The 16,920-nt window shown below is 39.5% G+C and overlaps 1 protein-coding gene across 2 annotated transcripts in view; it reads right to left on the minus strand.

Moving 5' to 3' along the window:
- Positions 1–16,920, minus strand: part of LOC143148107 (uncharacterized) — a 70,011-nt gene that overhangs the window by 19,202 nt on the left and 33,889 nt on the right. For both annotated transcript variants that reach the window (XM_076314035.1, XM_076314034.1), the window contains one exon: positions 9,165–9,226. In XM_076314035.1, the coding sequence (XP_076170150.1) occupies positions 9,165–9,226 (62 nt within the window). The remainder of the gene's footprint in view (positions 1–9,164; positions 9,227–16,920) is intronic.

Here is a 16,920-nt window from a genome sequence, read left to right on the forward strand (position 1 = left end):
ATTAACTCGTGAATCATTAATCACGAAACGATTGTACCACCGATTGTAAATTGAATCGATAAATTATTGATAAAAAGAAAACCGAAGAAAAAGATCAATCAGAGACGCGAAGTTACATTTCGTCCACGGAATGCTAATTAACAATATACGATTACGCTCGTGGAGTTTTTATTTTACGTTTGTTGCAACGTTTGTCTCTTGTTACCGATTATTTTCATCGATTAACCGTCGTACTGATCGCAGAATTAATCAACGATCGCGCAACTATGAATATCAACTTCGACGATGCGTTCATCGCTCGACGAGTATATTCACTGGTAAAAAATTTCATCGTTCAATGTTTGTGATTCCGAGCAGGAACTCTCCGAAATTGGCGGCAACCGGTCGCGCTTCTTGCGATCATTTTATTTTTGGACACCTGCGGACGCAACGGCCGTTCCACTGACCTTAAAAAGGAATCGCGTTGAAATCACTGGCGTGGGTGGAAAAACCAGCCTAAACACGGCCCACGCCGCGTCGACGGGCGGATTCGACGTAACGAGGCTTAAAACTTGTCTCTATACGGGAACAAAAGCTGTCACGCGATCGAGATCTCAATTCACGATAGCCAGAGAGACCTGTCCCGGCCCTTGTCTTTTATAGGCGCCTTTATCCTTTGAGGTTGCAACGCCGGTAAATTATCGGTGATTATCTACGAAGTGCTTCGAAATATATGCGAGAGCGAAAATTCAACGCGCAAAGATAGTGGAAAAGATTCGTACGAACCTCCCCGCTTTCTAGTTAATCGTTTCGGTGCGATCCACAGTTCGTTTCGAAAGAAAATGATCGTACGTCAAGACGGTGCGAATGTACTGGATATGTTAAAAGTTTCTACAATGGGAATAATAAAAATCAAAATTATCTTTCGTCGTTTGACGTTCAAGAGAGTAACATAAACGAATTCCTGAGATTCTCCCGACAAAAATGAGTCCAAACACGACCCACTTCGGATCACTTTCGATTTCACGCGGTAAAAAACTGTTCAAAAATTTTTCAAAAATTTTTCGAATCACGTATTATCGAAAATAGTCCGAACATGGCCGTGTTTGTACTCGTTTTAACCGGGAAAATCTCACAAATTTATCAAAGGTACTCTCGTTCGGATACAACGCAAGATATGCGTACAAAAACTCTAACATTCGTTGTAAAATAACTCGTCCGGTGTATCTCCATCGTTCTCGGTGCACGCGAATTTGTACACTCCTGTTCTCATTACCCAGCGAACAAACTTGTTAAATACGGAATAAAAATAGACATTAGCCCATGAATATACTTACTAATGATTACAACTCGGATGAATTCAACGTTCCCTGCTCCGCTTTCTTCGTTCCTTTTACCACCACCGTATTTTCTCTTATTATGTATTTTGTCCTGAAGGGTTCTCCCGTTAACAATGATAATGTTTAACCGTTCCGTCGTCGTGCAACGCGGACACTCTCGCGAATCGCCCGCGGGATTTTAAATCCCCCTCCCCCTCCCTCGTTTCGTCGCGAAAGTCGTGGCCGATCGACACGTTTCTCTCCTTATTCTTTTTTCTTTTTTTTTTCCCCCTCTCCTCGTGCCGCCTACCGCGCGCGGATTCGTTTTAAAGCGGAACGAGTCGAGCGACGGTCTGATTACGCGGCGCGGAAATATTCGCGGAAATTATAATGGCCGGGAAAGGCCGGTCCTGTTAAACGTCGATGAAAACCGATTTCCGAACGGACGCGCGAACGCTTCCGTCGAACACTCCAATTGATTAGTCCTTTCTAATTTTCTTGCCGCGTGACTGCACCAACGACCACGCTGGAAAAGCAATTTTCTCGACCGTGGGGTAGAGGAGGGGCGGCGGAGGGGGTGGAGGGGGGTATCTTTCGCGTAGAAATTAATTATGCTTCTGTAGCTTCGTGAACGACGAATAAACAAAGAACAGGAATCGGAATTCAGCTCGAAAGTTCCGTGGAGTCTCGTAAAAGGAAACGGTGTTGCCGATTAGAGCCGACGACGACCGAGCAGCACCGATACGCCGCGCGAGACCATGGTGACACATTGTCGACCAATGAGATCTCTCGCCCCGCGTTGTGTCGCGCTCGCCATACTACTAGTAACTCGAAACCAACGATAACAGCGTCGGACGCTAAATGAGATTACAGAGAGACTTATATATATGTATGTATGTAAATTCACACGTGACGTGTGAAAATATATTTAGTTTCTTTCGAACCTCGATAAAAGTAGTCCCGATTAGCGGTACACTTTAAACTTATCGCGAGGTATTCAAGATCTACGTATCTAATAATCGTTTCAAAATGTTATTTTAAATTTTACATTGTTGGTTCTTTCGTTCGTTTAAATTTACGTAAATTTTTATATTGTTCAAGATGACCTGCAAATAATTAAAAATAATAGAAAATGATCACAGTGAATAAGTCGTGTTAAAAAATATGACTCAGAGAGTGAAAAGTGTATTATTTAGAAAACGATTTTTTCTCATTGTTTACGAAAAATACTTCTAACCAGGGGAGGGTAATACAGTATTGAGTTATTCGTTTAAAAATAGTTTATAACAACATTACGGTAAAAATCATCCACACAGATTTCGAGAAAATTCAGTAACCATATTTACTCGACATTTAAGGAACATTGCATCAAAGGTGCATCGAAAGTGCATTGAATTGTTTTGGAAGGTAATAGCAACGGTGATAGCGACAAACGATTTACGATAAACTGGACAATGTTTCCAAATTTTCATTTCCAAATTTTCATTTCCAAATTTTCATTTCCAAATTTTCCTTTCCAAATTTTCCTTTCCAAATTTTCATTTCCAAATTTCCATTTCCAAATTTTCATTTCCAAATTTCCTGTTCGCAATCCCCCTATCGAAGTTTAAATTAAGGCCCGTTATTGCCTATTTCGTCAATGTTAAAACCAAGCGGGAACACTCGGGGAATTTTTAACGCGTTCTATGACACCGTGAGTCGCCTGTACGAAATTTAGAATGCATAGATTCTCGAGCAGAGAGGCTCTCCGCGCGTTCTGTAATATTTGAAAATACCGCTCCCCGATGAATTTGAAATCTTCGTCGGAGAATTCGACTCGTTTCGCGCGGGTAATTGTCCGAGTACGTTAAACGTGAACCCGATCCGTATCACGAGTCGTGAAAAATTCACGAAAGTTGTTCACGGTGAGATTGTTTCGCCGGAGAAAGGAAAACAAGACGGTGAAAGTAAATCTTTCCTTCGATCGGTGTACATGGAAATTGCCCGATCATCGACAAGACCACGTGGCCCGATCCCACGACCACGGGATAATAACCGATCGGGTCTCGAGTGTACGAGTTTCGTGTTATTTCGAACATCGGCAACGTGGGAGCAACGCGAAACACCGCGATTAAATATTCGTACAATATTTAAATTTCCAGGTGATGTAACACCGTCGACGTGTCGCGAAACAGTGACGTCATAGGTCAACGTTGCAATACCTCCTATATAATTTCTCATCGAGCTCGTCTTAATTAAACCGGACGTACGTTGCAAAAATTTCACGAAATTATTATAAATAAATTACGATGGGAGGGTATTGCTCGTATGGAAAATTTCCGATTTCTGATATTTCTGTACCGTTCGACGTGGAAAGAGTGTTTTGATTTAGAAACGTACAATTAAATTATACTAGATGTTGGAAAAATTAACGCGGAAAACGAGGTCGTCCCGAATCGCGAGGAAAGTTAATATCAATTACAACGAAGTAATAAAATGTAAAAAATTCACCAGTATTAAAACGAACGACGAGTTACAATAGTAAAATAAATTACAAATTCAACGAAAAATTGTCGGCCATCGAAATTTCTAATTACGAAGTACATCAACGAACTTTGATATTCTTCTTAATTAAGCCCAGGTCGTGTATTACAAAAATTTCCAACTACGGTATAAATCACGGAATTAGGTATTGTAATAAATACGCTTGGTAATTTATCCTGTATAAAAATATATATAACGTGGCAAAAGTGACTCTTTGTATCTGCGAATAAAGTAAGTACATAAATCGGTATGAAGAATAAGGGGAAAATCGACAGATAATTAATATCGTTAATCTCGTTGCTACAGCGTTAATAAAATTAACAATCGATATTGTCAGCTGGTTGTGAAATGGTTTCGAAATTGTGAAAGATAGCAAAATTTGGAAGACCGAGTCCATTATCAAAACACTGCAGCTGGAAAATTACCATAGTTTCGTGAAAGCGACGAACTTTTTAAATTTTGCAATTTATTTAACGTTTTCGTCGTTGCAATATGCATACACACGAAATAAAAACGAACAAAACGAGTAACGTAACTATAATTGAAGAGTCTTTGCAGAAAAAAATGTAAGTACCGAAATTGAAAAATTTTCGCAAATTTAAACGAATTGCATTCGTCCAGGACTCCCTGCAACTAAGATGCATCAAACACAGGCTTTTCTACGAATGCAATTAGTCGCTGCAGTCACGATTGCGTAGAACGCTGGAAACAAATCGAAATTCATAAATAATCGAACGTGGGATAAATTTGTTCATTCTCTTGATACAATAAAAAATTATCACTACTTAAATTATTTTCTACGAAGACCTATTCGATCGTGCAATGCACCAGATGCAGCTACTGTCGCTGGAACCTAACCCAGACCCAACCTCGATATTACCACGATTATCGTTATTTCGCGGTTCGTGGTGCGATTATTAACAAAATTTACCTATTTTTCGACGTCCGAGAGTGGTGTCCCCCCTCTCCTCCCCCCGTTAACGAACTTTAATATTCTCGCGTATCTCCAGCGCCGTGAAATGTTTTCATTGTACACAAGTAGGTTTCCAAGAACCGGCGGTCGTGTGGGTGTACGCGCTCGAGGGCTAGACCGGCGTAAACTCGCGGTTATTAGCCTCATTTGCGATTTACTTGAAACGTTAACGAGCCGATCTGCGCATCGAGTTTCTTTCCGGGAGGACACTCCAGTTAACGAAGAAACGTTCCAGCACATTTTCTTTACCAGATACGAATTAGTTCCGCTCAGGAATCATCATCCGTACTGATCGATAAGGCTCCCACCACCGGCTCTCCTAATTACACGAAACGCGTGCTACCCACGAGTATGGAATATCTTCACCGTTGCACCGAGTGGAAGGTAATTTAAGATGTAATGCGGAGTACGGCTAATTGGTCAATATTTGATGTTTCCCCTGGAAACTGGGATAACAGCGGGTAATTTGAATGAAGTGTCAAGAGGGGAGTGGGTGGAGGGGGAGGGTAGGAGGGAGGGAGGTAGGAGGGAGGGGGGTAGAGGCGTGAATACCGATGTGAAATATTATTGCGCGTGGAAATTTTACGAAATTACACATCAGGTCGTTGCGAATAAAATGACTGAATTTTTCCGCGTAACGTCCAACGACCGTTTATTAAAATCATTGTTAATGAAAATACATCGCAACGGGATGGTTCGACACGCTTCGAGCATCCCGAGTTAAATGCGCTTGTCGAGGAAATATATTTTACAATATTTTTCAGTGGGTATTTCTCTTCCTTTTGGTATTCATCGTAGAAGTCATCGGTGACGCGAAACATCGGTTGAACATTGTGATCGAATATCGAGGGACCGTGAGGTTTTCTTTTTTTTTTGTAATTTGATCCAATTTAGGAATATCGAACAAATTGTATGAGCATCGATGCCAAAATGTTGAGAGATTTCAAATTGTTTATCGATTCGTTTCCGCGAGACGTACCCCGTGTGCGGGAGATCTTCTCGCCTATTGAGTGTACACGCGTGTTGAACGCCTATGGGCGTTTACCGCGCGCGATGTAACGATCAATGCCTACGGACGCCAATCGTAATCGAACCGGAAGAAAGAGACGTATTAGGTACGTGTGGCTCTAAATTATTGATTTTCGAGTATCGTGCACCTGCTCGTTCGTTGGCACAAGGTGCGAGAGTTAATTTGCATTTTCCAAACTCGACGTGTGCCCGATTGCACGTGGGCGATGACACGTGTCAGTTGAGCGGGATCCCTTAATAATTCGTCGATCGGAAGTTATTTCTCGTTCGTGCCACGAAACGTAATTAGTCCCCACGGTGATCCAATTCGCAGCGACGAGAACACGAATGATCGAAACGCGACAGAAATCACGTGGTTCGAGTTGCACGTTGCAACTCGCCGCACGAGATGCGACCATTTCAAGTTGGCTTAGCAACTGACCGACGTTCACCGTCCCCGGTGTCATTGGTTAGATTGGATTCACGTTCGAGGAGCGCCCGAGACGCGGTGGACTACCCTTAAAGTGTCTCTCTCGCGTCACAGGGCTTCGAAAATATCGTGGAGACGTAAATTAAGGAAAGAACTGAGAACGTAGTCGACACGGAACCATCTTCGCGACGAAAGTCTTCGAGTATTTAGACTCTTGAACGAGAGTACCGGATCGGAATAGCGAGTTCGAGTCGAACACGTTTAAGCTATTCGGAGATAAATTGTTTCGTTCGAAACGAACGAAAGTTGAAGTTCGCCCGAATTCACGGTATTTAATCGGGACAAGCTTGGTCCGTTAATTTATTTAACCACCTTGTTCGCCATATAACGTGGACAAATTAACAGAGGTAGTTCCTTGCGAAAGAAACATGGTTTATTTGTACTATTCTATTTCATTTTTTTTTTTTTTGTCAGAGAGGACAGAGTTTATCGAACTCTTTCACGCAAACGTAAAAGAAGATGTTTTCTCGCAAAAGAAATTTGTTCGATGTTTTCCTTAATGTTTTTCTCGAGCAATAATTTCCTTTCTCGTAGTTCGAGAAGTACAAATTCAATTACAAGAAAATATTATGCACAGTTACAGAGGCAGCAAGGTGATTCGCTGTTTTGCAATATATAATTGGAAAATTTAATTATGAATATTTATTCAGAATTTCAACGACGACTTCCATGTTGCAATATTTAAAATAACTCGATAATTACAAGTCGGCAACGGTATACCTGCATGGGTTAGTAAATTACGAAGAACTAACATTTTCAATTAAGTTTCAATATTCGTGTGCCTCGTAGTTGATTTGTTTGCTGTGTTTGTATCTATATGTGCATGTATGTGCACACATAATTAACGCGTAAATTCACACTGGAATCATTTATACAGTATCAACGTGGAGATAGTGCTGCACAGTACTCGAATAATAAATATTGATGTTACGAAATTACGAAAGTATAATAGAGGATTGCAATTTACATAGTTGCATTTTGTGTGGGTCGGGACGTCTAAACTGGAACAGTTAAATAACATTCTTGCTCCACAATTTCGAAGGACGAAACAAAGTTGTTAGGAAATGTGTTATGCTAATAAAGTGAGAAGAACAGAGAAACAGAGATCTTAATTGGAACACTGTCGTCTTTCCCCGGATAAGTGGAACTAAATCGAGTCTCTGGCGTTTCAGTTATCCGGGGATTACAGTGTAACCCTATGTTAAGTCATCCGCGAATTTTGTCTACTTAATAACAATATAAAAATCTTCGTAGACCGATTAAAAATCGATTAGCTCTTGAATCAGTTATACGGGGAAGGTTTTTTTTTACGTTAACTTTTTATCTCGTTTCAAAGTCAAATTTCACACATACCATCTGACCGAGAAAGTGATATAGAGCAACAATAATAGCTACTACTACCATTCAATTATCCGAGGGTAAAATTAGATCAGTTATCCGGGAATTGAATAAACATACCATTTTCAATTACCCATTGCCTCGGTATCAATTATAAGTGATATAGAGCAACAATAATAGCTACTACTACCGTTCAGTTATCCGGGGGGAAATTAGATCAGTTATCCGGGGATTCGATAAACGTACCATCCGCGATTACCCATTGCCTCGGTATCGATTCTAACGTGATATTGAAATAATTCCTACATCTCAGTGTCCCATTCTGAAGACATGCAACCTTGACAAGGTTCTGTTACCCTCGGAGACACCCATTTCGCGCTGCAACACGCGACACCGTGTGCCATCCTTTCCGTCATTTCTATTGTCGCCCGGACGTGTCACGTCCCCTCCATTTCTGGTCATAAAGGATTCATTAACCAGAAACGAAGGAATTCGTTCGAACACAGTGTACGAGCTGCGATCGTCAACCGCGGAACGAACTCCTTGGTGGTCATAAAGAGAAACCGAAACGGGAATAAAAGTGTGCAATTAATGGACAGCGGGCCAAGCTATTCGGAATTCTTATTATCTCGGCTAGTACTCGTCCCCGGTGTTATTAACAGCGCTGCAATTCCAGTCGAGGCGCGGGCAACTTTCCAACGGCGCGCCTCTTAAAAACGACACTTAAATCCCGCTACGCGCCACCGATAAAGCTCCCGAACAAGCCACCGATCCACTTAATTGTGTACGTATCCGCGATATTTTAAACGAACACGTACCAACGGCTGATAGTGCTCCAGGTTTTCGAGAGAGTGTTGGGTGAGGGGGGTGTAAACCGTGTCTTTTCGGAGGAACGTTTCGCAGGTGTTGCAGTTGAATTTATCTGAGGTCGATGGACGCGTTAGTGGTGTCCTTATGGATGTTTAAGGATATCCATTCTCGTGTCACAAGAGCACTGATACTTCAGCTGGTCGAGAAGAAATTTTTAAGCGCAGTTGAAGTCATCCTAAGATCGATGATGTCCTTTTGGGTGTCTAAGGATATTCATTCTCTTCCTCACAAGAGCATTGATACTTCAGCTGGTCGAGAAGAGATTTTTAAGCACAGTTGAAGTCATCCTAGGGTCGATGATGTCCTTTTGGGTGTCTAAGGATATTCATTCTCTTCCTCACAAGAGCACTGATACTTCAGCTGGTCGAAAAGAGATTTTTCAGCACAGTTGAAGTTATTCTAGGTTCGATGGTGTCCTTTTGGATGTTCAAGGGTATTCATTTTCGCGTCACAAACACATTAATACTGCAGCTAATTGAAGAGGGACTGTTGAGTGCAGTTAGGGTAGATAGACTTACTGATATACTATATTTAGGGTTACATCACCTGTGTAAAGATATCTATTCATAAGATCTCTGGTAGCCCAGTTGTTTAATCAGCTGATCAAGAGAAAGTGAGAGTAGGGTGAAAACCCATAAAAGTTCCAAAAGTTGTAAACACTCACCTAGTCACCCTTTGCGTTGCACCCCCGAGAACCGATCCTTCTTCCTTCAGGCCTGGATAGATCTGAAACAAGAGAATCAATAGTATCAGATTACCTACGTCGAAAGAAAAAAAATATTAATTTCATGAAATACTTTGTACCAAATCTTTTTATTGAAATTAATCGGTCTGACACACGGGGAACATTAGTTGCAAAATTGTTTAATTCTACCATTTATTCTTCTTTCCATTTCAATGTATTTTTTTTTTTTTTTTTGTTCACTGCTGGTTAGAAAGCAATATTAAATTGTTAAATCTATCGCAACATCGGTCGATTTACAAGTGTGCATATTTTTTAATTAACTCTCTTCGCAAACATTTTTTATAACACACACATATATATATATATATATATATATATATATATATATATATATATATATATATATATATATATATTTTTTTTTTTTTTTTTTATAACATATATATATAAATTGAAAAATGGTAACTCAGGTTAAGGCTGGCTAACTTTAATCGAGCGATAAATCAAATATTTTTATTTTAAATCAAAATAAACTTTTAATTGGAAACAGTGGAAATCGACGATTTGGTAGGAAACACGTCCTCGTAGATTCCGATACGCGTTTCATCGATTATACGTGCCACAAATTAACGTAATTGATGTACAGAAATTTACGTGCATTGTTTGGCGGTTTAATTTAAACGAGCAATAACATTTTACCGAATGAAACGGACCTTCGACCGAAGAAACAAAAACGAGCCAATAGAAATCTCGAAAAAGCAGACGTATCGCTCGGCGAATGATACAAATTATCGCAGCTGATAAGCGATACACGTGAAATTTCCAAATAGAAACTCGGACGCCGATCGTTCCTGTTCTGATTAATAAATTAAATGTATTCTCGATTCGAGGCAATCGCATTAACCCCGATCGCCGAAAGAACGATTCACGATCTGTGTCGCGTGTATTCGCGTGTGCACCAAATTTGAAAATCTCGAAAACCAACAACCTCGCCCTTCCGATGCGAAGTTTCGAAAATTCGTCGCACACCCCGTGCGGGGATTCCACAATACCGTGCATTCAACATATCCACCGAACGCCTATGGGCGTTTAACGCACACGGCGAGCGTTCAGTGTCCGCTAAATTCTCGAGTTAAAATTATCCAAATATAAATACACAAATATAATAATTTTTCATGTATTACATCGTATTGTAGAATAATCGTTCTCCTAACCTACGAACGAATGAAAAGGAAACGAATCGTGTACCAATTTCCATTATATCCGTACAAGAATATATTCGCGACCTTAACCTCGTTAAATTTTCTCCTCGTTAAGAAAATTGGCCGTCCCGCGACAAGCAACCGACAAACGGAAGTCTGTCAACGAACGTGTACACGAGTCGAACAACCCGAATTAAGTTAATCGACTGGCCAGGATGGATCTTCCAGGTCGTATCTTTGTAGAGAATTGGCTCTGGATTCCCGTGGGCTAAGGAGAGCACGCCGTCCCAGTTGTTAATGAGTTGTCTACGTGCGGTCTTCGGCCCTACCCCCACCCTTTCATCCCCACCACCGTCCGTTGCCCCCTCGGGCCGATCGAGCAGCGGCTTCGCGTCGTTGCTCGTGTAATCTCGCGCGGGCGAATGGGGAAACGCCGAACGAGCTGATGCCAGCGGGGAATATTTCAGGCGCAACGACGCGGAAGAAAATTACGCGGGCTTCCGGTGTCTGCGAGCGGCCCGCCCGGGAGATTTAAACGGGCGCGGAGAGCCAGATCGAACGGAGCCCCGTTCTCGAAGCGTGCTCCGGTGCACTTTTCGAAAAGTGACGATTACGCTCTTTACCAGACCCTTCGCCCCTTTGAGGCGTTCTTTTTTCTTCTTCTTCGGTTCGCGGTAATTCGAGCAATCGTTGGACCTTTGTCTTCTAATAGAATGTGATCGGGGAGTTATTCGACGGGGGAAAAATTTATGAACGAGATTACGCCGGAGCGAAACCAACGGTGGTTCGAAAGGAACTTTTCGATTTATTCCGACACGGAAAATTGAAATTGTTGAGAGTACGTCCAAAGGGAAGCCTTAGCTCGCGAAAAGGAAGAACTTGGAGATTTATATCGGTACGAGAATTCGACCTTGAGGAAGGTCACATATTTTTGGCGATAATATCAGAAATTCGTAATTCCGTTAATTTTTAAGCATCGAAGAGGTTAACGTCGCTCGACTTGTAAGAGGAATATTAAACATTTATGATAAACGTACATATATTATCCGTAACCACGATCCGTGAATCCTCCGTCTTAGATTCGTTACATTTGTTAGTATAATGTACAGCGTTCGGTTTCTTCTTCTCTCTTTCGTGTGTATTTGTGTAGACTTTGAGGTTAGGTTTGGAAAAAGGCAACTCTTCGAACGTTTTATTCATCTCTGCTACATCTTGATCTCTCGCGGTAATTGAATGTTAAGGAAATATATATATATATAATACGAAAATTAATTTCAGATTACGAAAGAACGATTATAAGAAAATTAACGATTCGGTTGTTTGTTACGCGGAATGCAACGTTTGTTAATACAGATTGCTCCGCGAAACGATGCTCGGTATCCCGTTCGAGACCGATCGTAAAGTCGATCGTGCACCATAAAGACAAGAAGCGGTTCGATGGTTCACCATCGACGTTGAACGAAAGATACGGTTATTGCCCACGGTCCCGGAACTTTGAAATATTCAGCGGCCCGGTGCTACCGGTATGAATATAATTTCAAGTATTGTCCCAGAAAAATTGATTCCTTCGCGCGTCTCGGTGTGCGTCGCTCCAGCAAACATGAAAAATTAAAACGCAACGGCGATCCCCGTGGACGAGCACCGACCGAAATTAAATTGGACTTACAGGTGGCATTGACGGACGGACAAGGATAATTTAAAATTTAAAGTGGACCCGCGAGGCTGTCACGAAATTCGTGCCAGTAGTTCTCATTCAGCGATATTTCGACTGACGTTCGAATCGCGATGCACTTTGAAAAAAATACGCATCCGTGGATTTTTCCATGGTAAACTTTGCGATTGTTTTGCATGGTTTTTCTTTTTTTTTGTTTTTTGTTTCTTTTTCTTTTTTACAACGAATCTTCCACAGAGTGAAATTCGCGTTTGTAAATTGTTCCATTGGAAAACTTTTCATTTGCGAATTCACAGTGTATTTTCCATTTGTAAACGTTACGTTTGCAAATTTCTCGCCGGGACGCTTCTCGCTCGTGAATTTTCCAGTTGCGAATTTTCCAACACTTTCCATCTGTAAATATTCCGTTGGAAATCTGTTGGTAAATATTGTAGTTCGTAAATTCTCCCTTTGTGTTTGTTTAGATATTTTTAGTTCGATAATCTGCCGTTTTTTGACAAATTATTTCTTCAAGTGTCGTTTCTGAAAATTGACTGAAACTGGTTCCGTGAAATGTTAACCGATTGTAAGTATCTTTTTAAAACCATTATGCAAGATAACGTATTTGAGAGGTCATTAAGATTTTAGTGACATTTAAACTGCTTCAGTGGTGTTACAAAGATTTATGTACCCGTAAACGTAGCTAAGTAGCATTTTCTGATGCATATTAATCCAATTAGTATACACTAAATTATACCGATCGAAACAGTCAGTTACCGTAAAACTTTTAATCGATTAAAAAAAAAACAGTTCGTCGGCTTCTCTAGATCACCAGTTTGCAATTTCACTGATGGTGGCCTGAATCAAAAGGTCGAATCAAAATGGATTGATTGCCTTTCAAAACCCGAATAATAATTAAAAAAAAAAAACATAGCTTTACCCTAAAAAATAACATTTAGTCGATCGTACACGTGAGATCGCAGAATCGAGGGTGAAAAGTTCATGAAAAAATAAACCGTGCTTGTTAACGCAAATTTTTTTATTAAATAGAAAACCACGAAATGTCAGCCTCGAATAAACGATTTATTAAAATTTCTCGATTCGACACGAATATTATACACCTATGAGTAAAAATATTTTTTTCTAATATGATTATTAAATTTCCAATAGAAAATTAATTTTTCTACGATTAATTTCCAGTAGAAATTTTTTCTTTTTCTATATTTATGGTATGATTAACTTCCACTAGAATTTTTTTCTTTTTCTATATTTATGGTATGATTAATTTCCACTAAAACTTTTTTCTTTTTCTATATTCATGATATGATTAATTTCCACTAGAAATTTTTTCTTTTTCTATATTTATGGTATGATTAATATCCACTAGAATTTTTTTCTTTTTCTATATTTATAGTATGATTAATATCCACTAGAAATTTTTTCTTTTTCTATATTTATGGTATGATTAATTTCCACTAGAAATTTCTTTCTCTTTGTATAATTATTATACAAACAATCTCCACAGTGTACAATGTTGGTGTTACATCAAAGATGACTAAACAATTGACAAATAAGTTTAAAAAATAACTCCTCCCAAACGGTTCGTTTTGTCTCGTTCTCCATTTATTAGTATTTTCGAACAAGACAACACAAATTATTCGCTACCTTACAAAGTTTGTACGCCAAAACCGCGTGCACAGGAAACAGCACGAAGTTGCGTTTGATCCCCGGTGTTCTTGCCGAAGGATTGCGCAATCACCGTAGCCATCCTGCGCGAGTTGCATAATTCCCTTTTGTGTCTTCGCTGGCACGAAAACACGGTTGCACGCGAACTCGACGCTCGGAGCTCGCATCGATCTCGACAGGATTTCACCGTCCCATCGACCTTTAAACCATTTTCACCTCCGGTGACGCGACCATGAAGGAAAACGTGTCAGCTTTTCCTCTTCGTCTGTCCATCAACCGGGCCAGCTTTTTCCATATCGCGATTCAAGATCACTCAAGACCTTGGGATACACAGAGTGTCTCGAAAACGAGTAACCAATCTACTGGATCTTGTTCCAGTGATCTCGAGAATTGGATAAATTTTTAGTGTCATAATTTTCTTCTCTTTTAAAAATAAACAAAAAATATTTCTTTTGTTACAATTGGACGGTTTGATACTTTGCGTAAAAAGTGATTGAAATGTTATCGAATAGTTTCGAACGTTTATCGGTTGGTATTATGGGATTGGTTAAATTGTATTCTAATGTTTTGTTCAATTACGTAACAATCATTTTCTATGGCGATTTATACTTCGATTGTATATTTTTGAGACACCTCGTAGGTGGATTGAACCTGTCGAATGAAACTTCGAGATAAAATTACTAAGATGCTTCTCTGCATGGCTTCTCTGTTGCGTATGTATCTTATTAATTGTTTTATATATATATATTAAATTTGAAAAGACCCAACGAACGATAATTACAATAAATAAAAGTATTGCTTCCGAAAAAGTGTGCTCTCGTTGCAAAAAAATCTCAACGCTCGTGCATCCTCCTTTCTAGATACCAAAGATACGTTTCTCCGTTACTGAAATAATAATTTCTATCCAGACGCCATTTCTTTCTTCGAATTACATGAAAACGCGCCATTACCTTCCCCATTCCTTTGTTTCGCTGGTAATTCTCATAGATTTTTCCCCCGTAAACTTCCAAAATTTTCCACGATAATTCCCAATGATATATTTTACAATTATTAATAATATATATTTTCTCCATTCATGTTCCATATTTTTACAAAAATCCAAAATTGTCAATCAATCGTTGCAGCTTGACTGGCAGTTCTCAATCTTTCGCAATTGATCTCCGGAGAGTAATAACGAAAAGGAAACTAAAAAAATTGTTTCAAAAATCTAAAAACAAATCCAAAACACAAAAAACGTATTCAAACGATCGGTTAAAAAAGAAAAAAAAATTCCAGATGTCACGAGCCATCGCATCGCGTTGCGACAAATCGTCCGTAACGCAATCCAACGCGGAGAAATTTCACTTGCGAGCGAATCGCGTCGACGAAAGGGCACGACAAAGGGGGGACCGGGTGGGAGGGGGTGGGAGGTTTTAGAGAGAAGCATCCCTAGTAATGCAAGAATTTTTATCGACACCCCGTGCACACATAATCGCGACTCACGTACGAACCGTGGTCCCTCCAGAGATCGTACACGTGTCATTCCATCGAGCACGGTTTACATTGCAAATTCGTCGGCGAAGTTGTCGCGGGGCGACACGCTGCCCGATGTTCGGAGATGGAGGGGGGTGAATGTGAACCAGAGGGGGCTAAAAGTTGCCCCGTCGATTAAATTACCGCGTCAGTTGCCGCCGCTCCTGAATTAGAGACATTGTTTTGATACATCGTTGGTAAATGTGCCGCGACACCGATACCATAATGTCGCGATCGAGTCGCGCTATGTAAATCGGACCGTACGGTTTCTTGGCACTGGTTAAGGCAGATTTTCAAGACGTTTGAATTTTTATTTTTGATAATCCCTGTTCTTAGTGAAGATAGAACAAAATCGTGGAGGAGAAGTTTGTAGTGTTTGTCGAGCTCTATTTATTTGCAATTCGACTTTTGTCAATTTTGTTTTAGACTGGTTAAGGCAGATTTTCAAGGCACTTGAACTTTTATCTTTAGATATTTTTCCTTAATTTTTAAAAATCCCTATTCTTAGTCAAGATAGAACAAAGTCGTGGAGGAAATTTCATAGTGTTTGTCGAACTCTATTTTTTTGCAATTCGACTTTTGTCAATTTTTTTTAGGCTGGTTAAGGCAGATTTTCAAGACACTTGAATTTTTATCTTTCGATATTTTTCTTTTATTTTTGATAATTCCTGTTCGCAGTGAAGATAGAACAAAATCGTGGAGGGAAATTTTATAGTGTTTGTCGAGCTCTATTTTTTTGCAATTCGACATTTGTCAATTGCATTTGTTTTTAAAATGAAACCTTCTTTTATAAAATGTGTTGCGTGTAATTCGATTCTTTGCGCGATTTTGAGTGAAAAGTATTAGTGTACCGTAACGCAAAAGTTAATAGTTATTAGAATATTTCGTGTGAAGATTTTTTAAAAATAATGTCCATTTGTAATCTTTTGTTCGAGTAAATAACAAAAGAGCAAATTAATAACAATCGTTTAAAAGGTAACAAAGAGTGTGGGAACACTTTTGTTCTCTTTTATTTTAATATTTTTCTATTCGCAAATTGAAAGATGAACAGAAGTAAAATTAACCTGGGTCTTACAAAATTAATCATTATACGTAGAGTACAAAGATATTTTTTTATTTCTCCAGCGAACGTTGATTTTTATTCAGAACGACGGCCTTAACCGAGAGCGGTGTTTTCTCAAGCATGGCACGATTTTTGTGATCCTCGCGATAACTGAAATTAACATTTGTGAATATATTCTTTCATGAATATATAATATATAATATATATATGTGATTTTTTTGCCTTTGGATTATTGCATCCAGTATGACAGAAAGTCGTGTTTCGTTGCGGCCCGATAGCGATGTGACCTATCCAGTGATATACTTATTAATACGTATCAATTTCCAAGCATTGCGTCGAGATATCAAACAGGTATCGAAATAAGTCGTCGTTGATATTTGTGAGGTGTGTCATACAACATACATACCATGCATGTTGTAGTATTTTTATACATCAAATAATAATTATAGATATTTATAAGAAATGATTGACTGCAGTAAAATTTTTATTCAGATCGTACGATTCCAAATTTGGTTTTAACATCATTTTCTAACTCCATTAGTTTTTGAGATATGTAATTAAACAAATATTTCACCCGACAATTTTGAGGGTAGTTTTCACCCCTTAAATGCGAATATTAGT

The sequence above is a fragment of the Ptiloglossa arizonensis genome, chromosome 6, assembly GCF_051014685.1.
Source record: "Ptiloglossa arizonensis isolate GNS036 chromosome 6, iyPtiAriz1_principal, whole genome shotgun sequence".
NCBI lineage: Eukaryota > Metazoa > Arthropoda > Insecta > Hymenoptera > Colletidae > Ptiloglossa > Ptiloglossa arizonensis.